The 18508-nt window shown below is 44.4% G+C and overlaps 7 protein-coding genes across 8 annotated transcripts; 2 read left to right on the top strand and 5 right to left on the bottom strand.

The window, feature by feature from the left end:
• The first annotated feature begins 3926 nt into the window (after positions 1 to 3926).
• Positions 3927 to 6292, top strand: LOC120446045 (carboxylesterase 1C). Its single transcript, XM_039626818.2, has 3 exons — positions 3927 to 4068; positions 4133 to 4225; positions 4437 to 6292. The coding sequence occupies exons 1-3, from the start codon at positions 3949 to 3951 to the stop codon at positions 6279 to 6281; spliced, it is 2058 nt and encodes a 685-aa protein (XP_039482752.1). The 5' UTR covers positions 3927 to 3948; the 3' UTR covers positions 6282 to 6292.
• A 536-nt stretch (positions 6293 to 6828) lies between these two features.
• On the bottom strand, positions 6829 to 12446 carry LOC120446042 (DNA-directed RNA polymerase I subunit RPA1). Its single transcript, XM_039626815.1, has 10 exons — positions 11998 to 12446; positions 11578 to 11941; positions 10149 to 11514; positions 9598 to 10091; positions 9257 to 9542; positions 8265 to 9192; positions 8002 to 8206; positions 7823 to 7940; positions 7667 to 7766; positions 6829 to 7609 (listed from the first exon to the last, which is right to left on the bottom strand). Exons 1-10 carry the CDS (start codon positions 12338 to 12340, stop codon positions 6885 to 6887), a joined length of 4929 nt encoding a protein of 1642 aa, XP_039482749.1. The 5' UTR covers positions 12341 to 12446; the 3' UTR covers positions 6829 to 6884.
• A 26-nt stretch (positions 12447 to 12472) lies between these two features.
• Positions 12473 to 13237, top strand: LOC120446050 (biogenesis of lysosome-related organelles complex 1 subunit 1). Its single transcript, XM_039626826.1, has 2 exons — positions 12473 to 12627; positions 12686 to 13237. The coding sequence occupies exons 1-2, from the start codon at positions 12567 to 12569 to the stop codon at positions 13066 to 13068; spliced, it is 444 nt and encodes a 147-aa protein (XP_039482760.1). The 5' UTR covers positions 12473 to 12566; the 3' UTR covers positions 13069 to 13237.
• On the bottom strand, positions 13226 to 15582 carry LOC120446047 (transformer-2 sex-determining protein). Of its 2 annotated transcripts, none has more exons than XM_039626822.2 (7): positions 15445 to 15582; positions 15337 to 15386; positions 15207 to 15281; positions 14551 to 14704; positions 14364 to 14492; positions 13745 to 14117; positions 13226 to 13681 (listed from the first exon to the last, which is right to left on the bottom strand). In XM_039626822.2, exons 1-7 carry the CDS (start codon positions 15445 to 15447, stop codon positions 13659 to 13661), a joined length of 807 nt encoding a protein of 268 aa, XP_039482756.1. In that variant the 5' UTR covers positions 15448 to 15582; the 3' UTR covers positions 13226 to 13658. The 2 variants fall into 2 exon arrangements, with proteins under 2 accessions (XP_039482756.1, XP_039482757.1); XM_039626823.1 differs by lacking the exon at positions 15445 to 15582 and adding an exon at positions 14976 to 15145.
• Positions 15583 to 15743: 161 nt separating this feature from the next.
• On the bottom strand, positions 15744 to 16591 carry LOC120446048. Its single transcript, XM_039626824.2, has 2 exons — positions 16401 to 16591; positions 15744 to 16339 (listed from the first exon to the last, which is right to left on the bottom strand). Exons 1-2 carry the CDS (start codon positions 16432 to 16434, stop codon positions 15870 to 15872), a joined length of 504 nt encoding a protein of 167 aa, XP_039482758.1. The 5' UTR covers positions 16435 to 16591; the 3' UTR covers positions 15744 to 15869.
• A 215-nt stretch (positions 16592 to 16806) lies between these two features.
• LOC120446384 lies at positions 16807 to 17454 on the bottom strand. The gene has a single exon (XM_039627317.1). The coding sequence runs from the start codon at positions 17452 to 17454 to the stop codon at positions 16972 to 16974; it is 483 nt and encodes a 160-aa protein (XP_039483251.1). The 3' UTR covers positions 16807 to 16971.
• A 185-nt stretch (positions 17455 to 17639) lies between these two features.
• LOC120447130 lies at positions 17640 to 18498 on the bottom strand. The gene is made up of 2 exons (XM_039628563.1): positions 18191 to 18498; positions 17640 to 18127 (listed from the first exon to the last, which is right to left on the bottom strand). Exons 1-2 carry the CDS (start codon positions 18219 to 18221, stop codon positions 17640 to 17642), a joined length of 519 nt encoding a protein of 172 aa, XP_039484497.1. The 5' UTR covers positions 18222 to 18498.
• Positions 18499 to 18508: the final 10 nt, after the last annotated feature.

The raw sequence follows: 18508 nt of genomic DNA, 5'->3' as shown, positions 1-18508 counted from the left end.
TACTTACATGGGACCACCTAAAAGTAGGCAACACATATGCTAGTTTCTTTTTGCAGCTGCAATATTTTGCATTAATTAGAAAGTGGGCCATGTTCCGGTCCCATTTCACCGCCACCCCCCCCCCCCCTCTACTAAATCCCCCCAACCCCTCCGCTTCGCCCGTTAAGTACTACCAACTTGTGTGTGCGGTTAGGGGCATAAAGAAAATGGCTGCCGCTGTTCGCCATTCGCGTTGTTTGTCTGCAGAGCCGTTAAATTAGGCTTAAAGCAACCGACGGCACAGGCAACTTCTGTGCATTGTTTTGTTAAATACTTTACGTAAATGGCCCACTGGCTGTTTGCTTTTTGTAGTTCCTGCTAATTACGTAAAACCCGCGGCCCAGTTCTTTGTTTTTCTGCTCCGATTTCTGTTTCAAATACTTTCGCTGTTTATCAAAGGGGCTGCATGTCAAACGCATTTCTAATTAACAAATAACTCGCACAATTTGCTTTTAATATTTTTAGTTTTAATGGTGTACTGTTTATACAAATCAGGTAGCTGCAACACGATTTTGCTGGCAATTGCCACTTGTGCACCCACTGCGTATGCGTAACAAAATTCACTTAAAATGTTCGAATTTTAAAAATATTTGTGCTATTGAAATCAAAGGCCAGCCCGAAAAGTCAGGAATTCATTTAATTTCTGTCGAAAAGTGTATGTCAAACCGGGGGCTCAACTAATGGGATTTATCCATGAAAAAATGCATGCATAAATTCATCGCACAAATGTCTGGTCGAATTCTATCACAAGTGTTTACGACTCGTTAACTAAACGATTTCGTACACAAACGTGCAACAAATATTTGCAGAGATACGCCAAAAGCTACAACGACGACATCTGATGCTATTGTTTAGCAAAAATATGAAAATATTCAACACAATTTGAATCGGTGAAGCAGTCAACCTCCGACATAGTATCAGCAGGACCAGAAACAGAAGCCATAGCAATCAGGCAGCAACCCACATCCCTCACATTTTTCATCTCGGAAAATTGTGAAGAGGAAATTGGGGGATATATACGCAGCTTGCTCTGGCAGAAAACTAAAAACTTTGCCAGGCATTTTGTACATACATACAGAAATGTGGAGCAACAAGAAACAATTGGCTTTTATTGAAGTAAAATTTAATAAAGAAGTTTTCAATATGCTTTGGCAATATGTAAACAATCAACTCGGCTCCAAAAATCATAAATATTTGCATTACGACAATGCAACAAAGGCCAAACTTTCGGCGACTTGAGTGTTTCTGCCTCAAGTGTCCTTGTTGTTGCTATTTTTCTACTTCGAGTGCAGCTGCCAAAATTTCTCAATATGCACTCCACAAATATTTGTATAAATTTCAGTACAATTTGTGTTTTCATTAAAGGTCTTCGCTTACAAGTGTTGACTGCACGATTTGTGTCAAACGTTTCTCTGACGAATTTATTGGACGAAGGCAAAAATATTATCAGCACTTAAATGTCACCACAATCTGTAGCCTTTGGTAGGCAAACAGCTTGAACCGAAGGCAACGTACAGAAAAGTTAGCTGTGAATAGGGAAGTCCAATTGAATTCCAGGTGGTGAAATGGAAGTTGGAATTTATAGGGCCCCGAGAAAAATTTGGTAATCTGAATTGATTTACAGCATTGCAATGCATTGGTAGGAACATTTCCATGAGCATCTTTGTGACAGCTACTTTTGTTTGGATTTGGATTTTTAAATTTAGATTTAGTTTCAATCTTAATTTGAAATTTTTTAGCAGCATGCTGTTCAATCGACTTTGGCCTCCCCTGATACGATTTATAATACGTAGAGACGAGCAATTACCAAAATTTCACCTGCCATGCCTATACCGTCAGCCTTAACCGGGTTTTTCCCGGCACTCGGCCAGGCTAATTTGTTTAGAGCCAACTTGACCACACACACACACACAGACAAATACACGTGCATATAGGACAAACTAGGCCGACATTGCCATTTATAATAATTGAACAGCGACCCGCACAAAACCAAACTGCGAACCGCCAACGTTCGCTGGCATAAATTGATTAACTTCCTATTGACCAGGCCAAAAGGTATGCGGGGGCGTCGGGGGAAAGGCGGGGGACACGGCCACGCCAGTGGAGCGAACATTTAAATGTGCACTTTGTGTTTTATAATTAACCGAAAATTATGTGCGTCGCTCTAGCTAAACCATATTAAGTGTAACACTTTGAAATTTCCATTATTTTCTTAATTGTATTTTGTTTGCTAGGATTTTGAGATCTACGATCTAGATCGCATAAGATATCTAATGAATAATTAAACCTTCGGCAAGTACAATTTATGCAGTAAATTTGTGTAAGAACGAGCTGATTATTTTGGCCAGTGCATTTTTGTACGTCCAGCAGATTGGCGGCTGGTGGGGGCGATATTGTGCTGGTAATCCGCGTAGGTCTACAAACAAATTACGATTTAAACTAATTAAAATACATAAATGTGGGGACGTGATGCTGGAACACTCGCAGCTCTCCTCCAACTCGCGCATCCAAGTTAATTGCGGCCATTCCGGCACAGGGCATCCAGCGATCCACCGCCCAACTCCACAGACCGGAACTCCGCAACGGCGAGCAGAGTCACCGACTCTCTGGCAAACTAACAACAACAAGGGATTGGGACTCGGACTTGGAATCGGAATCGGATCCATTCCATCCCATTCCATGCCATGGCATTCAGTCACCACCGGCAACAGCATGTTGTTGGGCAAGTGGGGAAATTACGGCAGCATTATGGTACATTATCTGCTGCAGACCCCAAAAATCCAGCGACAACTTCATTCGCCGCAGGAGGGAGTGAGATGGCGCGAGGGCGGGAAAGGGAAAGGGAGAGAGAGTTGTGAAGCAGAGAAAAATTTATGTTTGACATTAACAGCAGTGCGGAATTCAATGGAAAACAAGAACGAGGGAGGGTCGAGTAGTTGCGTCTCATTAAAATAGTTGATAAAATGTTGTTATCATTTGCTAAAGTTATAAAATCGATAGTATGTATTCTTTAGAAACTGTAGATAAATCTAATCTCATTATTGTTTTAGTTTGCCTAAGAAGAGTTCCCATATTCTTTATATGCCATAAATGCTGACCTATTTGAGCGTATAATATAGACAGCCACAAGACAATTTAATTAAACTATCACATGTGAGATGAATTCAGTCCGATTCTGCGAAATGCCGAGGCACAACCTATGCCTCACTGAGTGGCACACTTTGTAATGAGTAATTAGTTAATGTGATAAAAGTGATGAAATGTTAAAAACCCTCTAGAAATGTAAGAAAATAATGCTAGATACCAAACTAGAGCTCTTCTAACCACCGATCCACCCTCGTTGGTACTCAATTGTGGGCATTCGAGAGGGCCGCCTCTTGGGTTTTAGGGTCCCGATCGACATATAGTTGAGGTCCGTTACCATGGCTGTATAAACAACCTCCCCCAACGCGCCGCTGCTTTCCACACTCATTTCGCTGCTGAATGGAATGGATGGCATGTTGGTGGTGTCGCTGGTGTTTTGATCTATGGATGCATGAATGATTCGCTGCGCACCGCAGCAGCAAAAGCAACAACGGCGTAATGACACCAGAAAACAATTGAAATAATTCTAGCAGAAATTTTTGTTTGCTCACCGACCCAGGGCAGCTAACTTTATTCGTGGTGTGTGTGCTTGACAATTTTTTTTTTTGTGTGGCTCAGTTTTCATTTCAACTCCGAGCGGTCGAAAAGTTGCAGCGAAAAAATCGAAATTTCTGTGAAATTAATATATATATATAAAGTGTGGTCGAAAAAACAGCCTAAAAAAGGCGTACGATAATTAATAAATGCGCTTAAATGCGCCATGAACTATGCAAAAGTTATGTGCTAAAAGTGAGAGTTAACAAGTGAGCATTGCAACTGGCAATCATGTGGAATGCATTAAGGATTCAGCAGATTTTGCGGCTACTCCCGATTCTGCTTCACCTGTCGCCGTTCTGTTCTGCCCAACAGACGCACATTAAGTTGGAGCAGGGCGATCTCATTGGGGTGAGGACATGCCATTTTGGAACTTAATTGCCTTAAAGTGCTACAACTGGATCATTGCTTCCAGCTCAAGGTCTTTCCAGATGGGACACGTGGCGCTGTCTACGCTTTCTTGGGCATTCCCTACGCCCAGGCTCCACTCAACGAACTACGATTTGCTGTAAGTCATAAAAGAACGTAAATAATAGGTTTTATATAACAACGAATCATGGGAATAACTCTTTAATAGACTCTTATTTCATTCAATCGTAAATTGTACTACTCGTATTTGTTTTTAAAATCGCTGTACAGTAATTAAGGTTAACATAAGTTGTTTTTAATTAGCCCATATTTGATTACCAACATTTCAAATGAAATATTTCCATTTGCAGCCCGCCAAGCCGAGCTCCAGTTTCAATCGCACCCTCCAGGCCACCACCATGCAGCCCCTATGTCCGCAGCTCGCGAACACCATCTACGACGAGAGCTCCGATGGCGGCATGCCGAGATCAGTGAGCACCGACGAGGACTGCCTGTACCTGAACATTTGGACGCCGGAGTCGGGGATGCGGTATGGCAAGCTGCCCGTAGTGGTCATTGTCACGGGTGAGGAGTTCGCCTACGACTGGCCCAGAAATCGCATCAATGGCTTGGATCTGGCTGGAGAGGGCATTGTGGTGGTCAGTGTCCAATACCGAAATAATATCTACGGATGGCTGAGTCTGGGCGAACAGCACCGTAATGTGCCTGGCAATTATGGATTAAGTGATGTTCAGATGGCACTGCGTTGGATTCAAAGGAATGCAGATGCCTTTGGCGGCAATCCAGATCACATTACTCTCCTGGGGCATGGGAGTGGAGGAGCCCCTCTGGCACTGGTTGCTACGCTGGAGGATTCCAGCTTGGTAAAACAACTGGTGCTCATGTCACCCGGTCCTATTATGCGTGCCTTGGGCCAGAGTCACCAAAAGCGGATAGTGGAAACTGGTCAGGTGCTGGTACAGAAATTGGGCTGCCAATTTGAGGAGGCCCAACGTCGCCAGTTGATGGGTTGTCTTAGGCGCAAGAGCCGGGAGGACTTGCTCCGTGCCTACGAAAGCGTCTATAACCATGGCAACGGAAGCTCCCAGCTGGGAGTGATTCTACCCGAAGGTTTGCCACTCGAACAACGGCTTCGTAACACAACGTTGCCCCCCGTACTTCTGGGCATCACCTCCAACGAAGGAGCCTTCCTGCAGGACTACTGGCTGGATGTGGCCAGGGAGGGTCAGGTGGCGCTTCATAGGTACATCAATCACACATTGTTGCCAAGTGTGATGCGTGCATTAGAATCTGTGGGTGAGGAGAGCTCCTCCCAACTGGCGGCCATTAGATGGAGGTACTTCAATGGCAAAGGAGATGGAGTCAGTCACTTGCTGACTGGAATGCAGCGCTTACTCTCGGAATCGCTCTATGAGTTACCCTTCTCACGACTCTTGGAGCTTTTGAATGGAACCACTAGCTATGCCTACGTATTCGACCAGTCCCACTCGATGGACATGCGTGGCAAAAGGAATCTTTTCGGTGGAGCCTCCCACAGCTCAGATCTGCCACTTCTGCTAGGTCCGAGCCTGTTCCAGCAGATAGCTCGTCGCAGATTTAGTGGCGAGGAGGAGCAGCTTTGTCGGAAAATAAGAGGCGCCTTTGCGAACTTCATTAAAAATGGCAACCCCACACCAGGGCGAATATACGACGGATGGTTACCCTATAACAAGGAGAACCCATTCGTTTACAGCTTGGGAGAACAAGCAAAGACCGCGCAGACAGGATCAGTGGATGAAGCCGAGGTGGATAAGCTACTTAAAGGGGAGACAGAAGCCCCAGGACTAGACAGAAGCTTATCGCGTAGCAACCGGCATGATACCTACAGAGCAGCACCCTCCAATTCCTACAGGGCCAGCAATCAACTGGACTCCGGTTACTCCAACCACTTGCAAAAGGTTTACGGCTTCTGGCAGGTGCTAATGCCCCTGGAAAGAGAGGAAGACTTGAGGGGAGGAGGAGCTCTGGGCCAGCGAGTACGGCTCTTGGAAGCGAGTGCCGATGCAGCACGCTACCGCCAGGGATTCTATGCAATGCTGGGACTAGTGTGCCTGCTCCTTGCCTGCCTGTGCCTGTGCGTTTATCTTCTCAAAAGAGACCCGAACGCAATGCGAAGACGCAGTGCGTCCTCGACTTCAGATTGCTACAGCTTATGACATAAGTGGTTTCGTTGGACGACCATCTTTGGGGGCCGAAAGGACGAGGTACCATCGACCTCGGGCATTGCTAATGTCGAGTCCTGGCGCAAAGGTGGTCGTGCAACGAAACGGGAGCAGGATGGAAGCGGAGAAGCTGAGTCTGGAATCGGGGAAGGTAATCTTGAGGGGGAGCGACGAGAGCAGGTCGTCAACAAACAACGGACAAGACGTCCACGTCAGTTGCAGCCGTACGATTTCAAGATTACCCACCCTGTTGGAGGAGCAGGAGTTGGAGCAGGATTCGGAACAGGATCAGCAGGAGGTGTTAGAAATGGAGGAGGAACAAGAGGTGGAACGGGTCCGGGAGTTGGAGGTACACTTGGAACTGTTGAGGAACTCCTGGACCCTGTCGCCGGCAAATTCGAGCCGAGTGTGGCTGTTAGGAACTGGCAGTACCAGTTGACTTGTGATAAGTTCTGAATGCAACCAAAAATGTTCATTGTAGTGTTGTATATGTACTTTTAACTTAAATGTTTACACTTCTCCGTGATTAAAAAACCCAACATTTTACACGTTTAATGTATGTTTATTTAATAAAATTTCAATATATACTTAAACAAATTAACAAATTTTCGTCAGCAACTCGAAGGCACCAGTACCGTTCCGCACAGGGAGTCCAACCATTAACCGACTCGACGGCGAGCTAAGCTCATCCGCTCTGCCAAAACCAGCGGCGCTTTTGAGGAACTGCAAGCTGGACTCGAAGGACATCTGCTGCAGGGGCGATGAGGAGTGCTCCATGCCCTTTCGCGACAACGGCTGAAAGGTGCCGTCGAAAGTCATGTAATCGGCGATGAGCGACAGGTGGCGGCGATCCACAGTAATTCCGTAGACCTTGAACACATTGCTCACTTCCTTAACGATCACTTGTGACGCTGCTTCAATGCCGTACGTCCTGGCAATCGCGTGGATGTCGTTGGAGTATAGGCGGTTCAGGTCAAGAATCTTGTTGTGCTGGAACATCTCGCCAATGTTAATGCCGTCGGTCTTGAGGAGCTGTTCATCATCGTTGCCCTTGTAGATAATAGCCCGCTTGATATGCTGCACCTGGTGGACCACACTCTTGCCCGCCAACTCCCGGATGATGGAGGTTAGATCGGGCTTCTGGTACCGCACACTCAGATTCAACTTGACCTGGCACCACAAATGGTTCTCCTTGTCGTAGGTATACCCTTTGACCATATCGTTGCTCAGCAACCTCTCCACCGCTTTGTCATCGCCATCATTATCATTAGCATCCTGACCCTTCTCCTCGTCGTCCTCATCCTCCGCCTCTTCGTCATCGGCTGAAAATCAGTTGTAAGTACTAAGACCTATAGGAATATTCAACACTTTTAGCATACCATTGGCATCGTGGAGTTCTTCAACGTCTTCTGGGTCATCGTAGTCCTTCTCGTCGGTTTTGCGTTGCTTCAGCTTTACTCCAGTTGCATCGTCATCATCCTTTATAAACAGAGATATGTATTTCCAAATGTCAGTTTGGTAATCACTCAACTTACGTTATCGTCTGATGAATCATCATCATTAGCCTTCGCTTTAGAACGGCCCACTTCATCGGCGTTGTCCAAATCATTATCATCTTCTTTATCGCCGTCCTTTTTATCGTCTATTACAACTCTGAAATTGGAAAAGGAATATTACTAAAAGAATTCCTGGGGCAAGAGCTCAGTTGTCTTACATTTTCGTTGTCTTAGAGGCACTTGATACCTTCAAAATGGCGCGAATCAGTTGTTTAAAGAAGGTCTGGTGCATGTACTTAATTATGTGCTTGGGTCGCACACCATAGTCCTCCTTATAAACCTCCCTGGGCAGGAATTGGAAGCGCATATCATACTCATAGGCTCGCTCCGGCTCCAGGGTCAAACTAGTGCTAACGTGGACGGCTATATGAGGGAATTTTCATTATTGTATACGACTACTATATATATACACTATACTCACACTCCAAAAGGTTTGCCAGCGTCACTGAATTTAGATTTATGCGCAGCTTTTCCGCCTGATGCTGCTGACCAGCCTTTATGGGAATATCCATAGAAGGCGTTTTGATGTTGGATGAGGCCAGCATGAGGATTTCTCGTAGTCGAGGAATACCCAGAGTCACGTTCATTTCACCACGACCCGCAAAATGGAAAGTGTTCAGTGTCATCTGAGTCGAGGGTTCTCCTATCGATTGGGCTGCTATCAGACCTACTGGTTCACCTGGCGAGGCCAGCGACTTAATTGTCTTTACTCGCATGATATCGGCTATAGTCTCCTTAAGTGCTGGCTTCCTCTTAGCATAATCATTAATAAGTTTCCGCGTCCTTTCTGACACACTGCCGTAGTAAAGATCCTGCTTGTAGACAGCTACCGTGGGATCCGGGCAACGGGCGTACTTTTTGCGATATAAGGCCTTGTCCTCTGCATCGGCCTTTTTCCATAACTTAAGGAGGCCCTCATCAAAGCGCCGACGTCCCGTTTTGGTATTAATCTCATTGGGTCGCTTCACCTCTACCTCCTCGCGGAGTTCCTCGGAGAAATGAGTGAAGGCGGCACGTAGCTTAGTTGGCTTTTTCTTTTGCCAGCTGCGGATGTGCTTCTCGTGGCGCTGGACCTTGGCCAGCTGTTCCTCGTCCTTCATCAATTGAAGATGAGTGGGCCGTAGAATTGCCGTGGCGTTTTGGGTAAGGAAGTCAGCACAAAACTTATCGTTGAAAAACTTGGACTTCAGAATGTCTAAACCATCCTCGCCATACAGGAACTGAACCACACTATTGTCACTGTCGCGTACAGTGAGATCATAATGAACACTTAGGCCCTCCAGATGCTTAATAAGACAGCGCTGCAGATAACCGGAACGCGATGTTTTTACAGCAGTATCAATGAGACCCTACAAGTTTAAAAAGATAAATAAATGCTTGTTAAGCAATTTTTGTAAAACATTTCCCACTTACTTCACGACCAGCCATGCAATGGAAGAAAAAGTCCTGCGGCTGAATGCCGGTCATAAAGCGTCCATCGATAAAACCTCCAGACTTGGGCGATGTTTCGAAGGAAGTAAAGCTGGGCAGAGACTTGCCGGATATCATCAAAGGCGGTCGCTTTCCTTCTAACTCAATTTGTCCGAGCAGACAGGAAATTTGCATAGTGTTCACCATGGATCCCTTCGCGCCAGATAGAACCATCAATTGCAGATTGTTTGATGGGAACTTTGTGATCAGACCTCCGGGCAAACAAGTACTAGAACCAGAAAATAGGTTAAATTTGACTCCTGTTTGGCTTTGACTAAACTCACCTATTGATGTCATTTGTGTAGCCATCCAAAAGTGATTTGTATTTGCGATCCAAAAGCACTCGGAACTTAGAATCCTTCACGTATGCCGCTTCCATTTTGTCAACCAACTCATCGTGCGGCGGTTCATCTTCCAATTCTAGAGCAGCAGATACTGCACTGTTTCCCACATTGCGACACTCGCGAATAATCTTTCTCCTCTTACGATCTGCTTCGCCGGTAACAAGAATATCCTTGACACCCAAAGTAAAACCTTCTAGTTGTAGAAAGAAAGTGAATACTTTCGTGAAAGCAGTGAGCAGTCGAGTGGACACATCGCCGCCGTATAGCTCATACATGCAGTGAATCAATCCAAAAGTGGTGGCTCCATACTGCTGTTTATCCAGAACACCAACAAGCAGTTCGCCGTTTCTGATTTGCACTTGACTTTCACTTAGCTCGTTACCTTCAGGATTTGTGCCACAAATCGACGGTCGCGGACGGGACGCGTTCCAATTCTGAAAGGCCACAGATGTAAGTTAGGCAAGAGCAATAAAATGTACTTTTGAAATTACCTTTCCAGCAATCTTGGCAAATGAATCCAGATTAATTCGCTCGTATCCCTCAGGAATTATGTTGATGATAATGGTGGACAAGACCTGCTTTCCAGACCAAAGCATAGCTGGCTTTAAAATTGTCGGTGGCAGCAGCTTGATATCCTTCTTATGCTGAGATAGTCCCTGGTATACCAATTGCTGGTAGTCTTCACGATTGAAGAATCGTCCACGAATCGAGAGTTTTACACCCGAAATCACGTGATCCTGAATGAGTCCACCTAATGGTGTGCCGTCCTTGGGCACCAAATAGTTGCTGGCCACATTCACAAGGTTGTAAGCCTCCGCCCTCGCCACCTCACTCTGCGGATAGTGGGCATTCATTTCATCACCGTCGAAATCGGCGTTGTATGCCTTGCAGTTCGAGTAGTGCAGACGGAAAGTCTTTTCGCCGTGCAGGATGCGAGCCTTGTGTCCCATAATCGATGGCTTATGCAGCGAGGGCTGTCGGTTAAGCAGTAGGACATCGCCGTTGAGAACGTGCCGATGAACGATCTTAATACCATCCTTTGGATTCGACAAAAGCAGCTTCGCCAAACTCTCTCGCTTGGAAGCGTTGTCTGCCGGTATGTACGTAGTGAATCCGTTCTTGTCCTGTATGTAGTTCGCTCCGGGATGCACGTCCGGACCGTTCATAACCATTTTGCGCAGCTCTGTAACATTCCATTCGGTCACGGGAACGGGATACGACAGTTTCTTCGCGAAAATATCAGGGATACCGATCTCATCTACATTTATATTGGGATCCGGGGTAATAACAGTACGAGCGGCGTAATTTACACGTTTTCCCATCATATGGCTACGAATGAGACCACTCTTCTTTTCAATGATTTGCTTCAGACCTTCACCAGATTTCATTTCCCGGGACATATTCACATCGAGGAGCACATCCACCGACATCTGAAGAGCCAACCAAGCCGCATACAATTTCTCATGGGCTGTGTCGCCTTTTAGGGTCTGATAGGCGGCCTTAGCCTCGTCTGTCAGCTTCTCCTGGCCGCCCTTCATGTACTTAAGAACCACATTCAATACATGGTTGTTTTCAATGATGTTTATGTAGATGTCCGTTTGGGGATTTCCCTTCAGCATGTCACCGACCATGTTCAGTGGTCGAGCGCGTGGCGGCGTTACCGGAATCGTGTCCATGAAAAACAGATCCACCGGCGATCTATCGCCCTGAGTCAAATCAGTGTTGCTCAGCCCCAAAACAGGCACTAGGAGCTTTAATAGTTCAGGGTAATTTGCATATATCTGGCGCAGATAACGACGGCATTCGTCTGCGAAGATCACTTTATTCTGACCACTGGTTTCTGCGCCCGTACCAACGCTGAAGATGGAAAACAAGAGATGTTACATTAGAAAATCTATGGTAATGCGTTGGACTACTTACCGTTCTTTAATATCTGCCAAAGTCACGTAAAATACCAGCCTGCGATGCATATAACGCACGAAACGCATCGACTTGTTACAGTGCCTGCACTTCTTGCCCAGTCGCTGCAGTGCCGCATGCGTAATGGCCGTGCGCAGAGAGCAACTCGTTTTGGTAGAGTTGCTGGAGTTCTTTCCATTATTTTCCAACAAACTATACATAGCAGCAATGTGTGGGTGCACCATATCGCCGTTTTTGAGGGCCACCAGTTCGTCGCTGTTTTGGCACACAATTTCTGACTTGAAGAGTTCCAACTCCTGGGCCTCGATGATGTAGCCCGCGTCGATTAGGCGCAGCTGTAGCATGATTATCTCACATTCGTGATCTGCAATATCGGAGCAATTAGCAAGCTATGGTAATTAAAAGTGAGTTATTGGTTACCCTTCATTTGGAGCTTGTAGCAGTGCAAACAGAAAATGCAGAGAAGTCGCTGCACGAACTTGATGAAGAAGGGATTGTAGACGGGCGTGCCCAGCTCGATGTGGCCCATGTGGCCCGGGCAGTCCTGCAACTTAAGACACGTCCCACAGGGATCCATGCACTTGCCGTAGGAGCCCATTCGTATGTCGTACAGACCACCGGGTATCGCGTGTCCCAGTGCATCGAACGTGATGCCTGTGATCACCTTCACCACGCTCAGTTTGCGTATCTCCTGGTCCGTAAACACGGCGAACTCCAAGTCCGAGGGGAACATGTGCACGTCCATCGCCCGCTTAGAACCCATTTTGCCTTATTTAAGCCACGATTTCTATAAAAACTCGACAAAAAATTGAGCGCAACAGGCGCGCACGTGTGTGGCTTATTAGAGGTGAAACCGAAAACGATTTTAACGGTCAATCTGCTTATCGAAAATAGCTATCGGATTTGGTTCAGCTTTAGCTCAACAGCTGATTTGTTGTGTTTTGACAAAAATTGTTTTTTCTTTGGATTTGATTATAAAAAGCGTCATTATGTTAACTTCCATGGTTAAGGAGCACCATAAGGAGCAGGCAAAGCGAAAACAGGAGCAGGGTACAGGGAATATTGTAGTTTCTGTTTGGCATAAAGGTTTACAAGGCTGCATTTTCAGAGGTGCGTCGAAAGGAGGCTATAGAAGCGTCCAATGAGCTTACCCAGTCTCTGGTGGACACCCTAAATGTGGGCGTGGCTCAGGCCTACTTGAACCAGAAGCGCCTGGACGCCGAGGCCAAGCAACTGCACTTGGGCGCAACCAATTTCGCCAAGCAGACCCACCAATGGCTGCAACTCATCGACCAATTCAGCACTGCCCTAAAGGATCTTGGCGATGTGGAGAACTGGGCCCGCAGCATTGAGGGGGACATGCATGCGATTAACCAGACCCTAGAGCTGGCCTACAAAGCCTCCAGAGCTACACAGACATCGAGTGGAGCTGGAACAGCCTTGGAGGCCTCAACTTCAGCGTCGAAAAACGCAAATGCCAGTGCTACATGAGCGTTTTCCATAAACTGTTTTATATTGCACTTGTATTCTGCAAAGATCCATTTAGTAAATGTAAGCCCATGCAAACCAAGTTACTCTTAGATAAACTGAAATTTAAATTAGCTTAAGTAAATAATATACGCGACCAACCAATTCAATAAAACACCCATTCACAAGTAAATCGTTGAGTTCCTGTACAACTTCAATTTTATTTTGTACCTGCTGCATAATTACAATTATAATTAAAATTAGTTTAGTTTGGTTATCATTATCATTTTGCTGCAGTTCCTTTAAAATACATATCACAATCTATGCGGACCACTGTATGTAATGTTGGTAATTGATTTGATATTTACAAACTAAGTTTTTGTACAGCATCAATAATGGTTATCGAATAATTATGATAAAAAGCTGTTTTCGGTGAATAATGAATTTGAAAATTAGTCTAGTTGTGAGCTGTTCGCCAACCAAATGCCTTAGATGGGATGGTTTCACCAAAACACAATATTTCAGTCGTATGCTCCTTTACAGCCCGTTTGACGCAATCCAGTTGGGCCAACTTAGGAGCACGAGTTAAGGAAGTAGCCTCCTCCCAAGGCGCACTAATAGCGCGATGAAATGCGACCTATTTGAGTTAAATGGGTAGGTTAAGTAATTGATCACAACGACAGATCGAAATAACATTTACGTGGTTGTGGAGAACGTGAACGGCTGTAGCGTTTGTTGTGAGTGTGGCGGTGGCGACTAGAGCTCCTGCGGAGACTACGATCGTATCGATCGTTGCGGTACTTATTGCGATCACGATAGTACTCATTGGGGGAAGCAGAGCGATCGCGAATATGACGGCGTCCTCCACGCGGCGAACGGGAGCGTCCAGAGAATACACGCGAGGGACGACCCATATACACACCAGGAGTTGGTGTGTGGGCCCGTTGGGTTATGGAGAAATCGACGCGTATGCGGCGACCATCGACTTCAATACCGGAACAGGAGTCCTTGGCCACACGGGCATCGTTGAGATTCTCAAAATAAATGAAACAGAAGCCCCGGGAACGCTGTGTCTGTATGTATAAAAATATAAAAATTTATAAGGTTTTTTGCCTTGAGCACTTTATGTCCTATAAACAATATGCAACTGTGACAGCAAGCCTTTAGCTTTTAGTTTGGAATACACAAAAACTCACAATCGCTATCAAATTTAATGTAGCCAGAAGTTGAGACAAAACGGCAAGGCTTCAGCCGATTTGTCTACACAATGGGATTCAGGCAGGAAATCTCTTAGCAATGCTTTCAATAATACGACTTACATGTGCGTCTATAACCATCTGGATGCGTTCGATGGGTCCATACTTGTTGAACAGCTCGCGGACCTTGTGCTGCGAGGTGTTTGTGTTCAGACCGAATACTCCTACGCAGCGGCTGGCTTGTGGATGTTCCTAGAATGCCGAAAATCTTTATGATTGGGAAGAGTGATAAATTAACAGAATGGCTTACGCGAGCCTTGTGCATCCGCATGCGATCACGGGACGAACGTCCGGAATGATGGCGCGGTTCCGGAGGCGGTGACTCCGATCCGGAACGCGAACGGGAACGTCGGCGGGAAGAGGAGCTCTGCTGGCGGCGACCGCCATAGTACTCGTAGTCAGACCTTGATTCGATGTGGAATGGAATGAAATTAGATTATCTTGCGGTTCGTTCTTGCGGGCCTTGCTAATTGACTGTTGGAAAATTGTGTATTTCGTGTGTATTTCGGTTAGTTCTTGCACGTCTTGCTAACTGACAGTTCGAAAGTTGTATGTAGGTTGTGTGACTTGACAAATACTATTGTTGGGTTGTATTCAATTTAGTTCGATCTGTTTCGGACCTATTCTTCGGTAGTTGGACGTACAAAGAAAATTAGTGCTTCGGGAGGTTCTTACATAGTGCTGTTGGTTGGTTTCTTCCAATAAAATGAAATCGGCTTGAAGGCTTTTTGGTTTTACTTTCTTGCTAAGAGCACCAGCTTTCTCGGCCGAGGGGGCAAATCCAAATGAAATGTCCCTATGACAGATGAACCTTTTCCCAAACTGCCAGTCAAAACTACTCGATGCTTCATGTCAAAAAAGGTATCGTTTAGGGGGGTCGTCTCACATATGTGTGTACACATTTACCTGCGCTCCTTGTGTCCGGATGAAGTTGTCCTCGCTGACGAGGATGATGCCGACCGCTTGTGCTTGTAGCTGGTACTGCAATTGAGAGTCCCGCTACAAAGTGTTCCTAATCCACTTGGTTTTTGCTTACCTATCGAATTTACGATGTATATAGTTTCGCTCTTCGGAGCAATGCGATGACTTTGGTGGCGAAAAAAGAATATGAATGGGTGCACACTACTTGGACTGCCGTACTTACCATGTTTAAGGGTTTGATTCCCTGCTATATTGCACACACAAGCAGTGTTTACCAATTAAATGTTAGCCTCTGGCTGGTTTTATTTATTCTGTCTGCGTTTAAGGAGACGCACGCTTCGACAGGGGTGGCGATAGGCGCGGACGTTATCGCGTTATCGATAGGCATCCTTAACACTTGAGCGGCGCTGCTGTTTGCTTCGAAAATAACCACAATAGGAGTTAATAAACGAATATAAAATAAAAGAATATAATATAAATCCAGCTTTTATCACATTATTTTAAAAGAGTCAAACAATGATATTTGATCGGGTAGCATACCATTTTATTAATTGGATTTCTGGATACGCCACTTTATGGGCCTTGCTCTTAGAAAGCTAGCACTATAAAATTACTTTAAGACAATTTAATTCTAAATCACAGGTTCGATTAGTTATAACGCATAAACCACATATTTTTTACCATCACATAATTATAAAGTCTCTGGTGTTCCAGATGATGCAAATCCGTAATGGTTTTCACCACTCGCTCGTCGTTGAAGTGGCTTTTAGGAGGGGCTTCCAGGAGACTTCCCGTCGTAAACCACTTGAGGTTCGAAAAGTGCTTCTTCACACTGTCCCGCAGTGCAGCTCCACTAAAAACTGGTGTGCGATACAGATCAAACATATTCTTCTTGCCGTACTTCTCGTGGATTTCATCAATGGTCTTGTCCAGGTCGGGCTGCTTGGCGTTGTATATAACCCATAGTTTCCTCTGTGGGGCACGCAAATCTGTTAGGCTAAGAACTCCAAAGAATTCCACTACGTAGGGCTTGAGTTTGGAGTTATCAGTTTTTGGTTTTAAATAGAACAATCGCCTCAAATGGTTGTCGATTTGCTCTTCCAGGTCGTAATCACCTTCTGCAAATCGTGTATTAATCATCATTGAGGTTTCCAAAAAAAATTGTGCTATTTTAGTTACCTGAGTTTTTGTCTTTCACTGCATTTGTTGTCATATTTCAACAATGAGGTCGGTCGCTTTTACTTCTCTGACTTCTGAATGCGTGTTAATTCCCTACGCACTCTTCTTAAATACCCAACAAATATAATTTCAACTGATTTGTAATAAGTTTCCTCGTTTTGTTTACGATTTTCAATTTCACAACAAATTAAAGAGCTTTTTAAAGCAACCCTGAAGGCTATCGATAAGCAGTAAGCTTGTATCATTTTAATACCTTTTATATTTACAGAAATAGGGTATATTATGTTGTTGCTCAGGATAATCGGATGGGTCAACATATCTATATATAAACGTTTGGTTTAGAAAAGCAAATATCGCCACGCCTTACTTTGGTAGTTTTCAAATGTTTAATTGTGTGTATATTTAATTGAACTTTTTTTTAAAATGCATTCAATCAGTAGGGATAACAATTCAATGGAATTGTGGGTAAAAAAATTTACAAATGTCGTTACTAGCCAACAGATGGCGCATTTTCAAAAAAAGATTTGTGAATTAAGTAACGTGTAACTGATAGTCGGATTCCGTAGTTAGCTTAATGTTTAGCAGGTGGTGGCTTTTGATCATTATAGCGCTTAAACCAATCGTGTTGTATCATTATACAGTCAAAGATTCTTCTTAGCTCCTTGTTATGCAAGTCTGAAACTGTTTTCACGAGTCTTTCATCATTATAATGACTATTAAGTGGAGCTTCCAAGAGATTTCTGCTTGTGAACCATTTTAAGTTGCAGAAATATTCTCTTACGATTTTATGAAATCCCACTCCGCTGAATGTGGCGATCTGAAATATTTCCCGGACATGTTTTTTACCATATTTCTTGCGAATCCTTTCCATAACCTTTAACCTTTCTGTTCTAAGGCCATAATAAATATACCATCGTTTTTGGGTGGCGACTTGGGACTCGGTAATACTATATATCCCGAAGTATTCTATCGTGTCAGGATCCAAAGGAGTGGGTCCTGCGATTGGCTGCATATAAAATAGTCGCCTCCAGTACTTTTCCATCTTATTGTCCATGTTGGCCTTATTCCGTGCTACAAAGAAATATAACCAGAAGAAAACTAGAGGTGATTCATAGGCTTTACCCATTGATTACCGTGCGGCAATTGTGTCTTCCTACCTCAACAAATGAATGAATACTACTGCTTGGCATTTATTGGCATTACTATATTAAAGCTTTATTCTATAGAAATAAACATCTGTTATGCATTCATATGAAGAAAATTGTACGACTTAAAGTAATTACTCCTAGACATGAGGTAGTCGTAATATTTCCTCCTTTCGTCCTGATATAAATCTGATATTGTGTTTACCACTTTCTCATCATTATAGGAGCTCTCTGGCGGAGCTTCCAAAATGTTTCCTTTCACATGCCACTTAAGTCCTTTGAAGTGGTTCTTCACCCGGGATCGCATTCCGGCACCTGTATACACCGGTTTTCTGAATAGATCGTACATATTCCTTTGACCATATTTACGGTGGATCTGATCCACAACTTTGTCCAATTGATCTGTTGTTGCATAGTACATGTACCACAGTTTTCGGCGTGGCGCTCGAACATCGTTTAAGCTTAGAACCCCAAAATACTCCACTTCGTGTGGATCGTACCCATTTTTAGTATCGACTTCTTTGAGGCAGTACGCTCTTCGCAAATACGTTTCCAGTCGCTTCTCTAGATCGGGATATGCACCTGAAGATTGTAATATACATACATCATTATAAAATGCCACTGTGAAGATTAAACTAAACTTACTGTTGGGAGTTTCCACAGCAGAAGTGGTCATCTTGAAAACCGTGTTGATAATACAAATGGTTCTTCCCCTGGGCGACTTATATACCTACTGCTTGGTAATATTTCACAAGAGCTTTCACATTTCACATAAGTTGCTTAAGCTTTACATTTTTTTGTACTCCCATGATTTAAAAAACAATTTAGGGTGGATTTAAACGCTTTTATACTTATTAATTAACCTTAAGTTAATATGCGTTTCTGCATAACTATACAACTTTTTCGTAAGCTTATCTTTTTTAAATAAAAAAAATGATTTAAGTTTACTATAATGTATATAAT

The sequence above is a fragment of the Drosophila santomea genome, chromosome 2R (assembly GCF_016746245.2).
Source record: "Drosophila santomea strain STO CAGO 1482 chromosome 2R, Prin_Dsan_1.1, whole genome shotgun sequence".
NCBI classification, from domain to species: domain Eukaryota; kingdom Metazoa; phylum Arthropoda; class Insecta; order Diptera; family Drosophilidae; genus Drosophila; species Drosophila santomea.
This window is presented reverse-complemented; position numbering and strand designations above follow the sequence as displayed.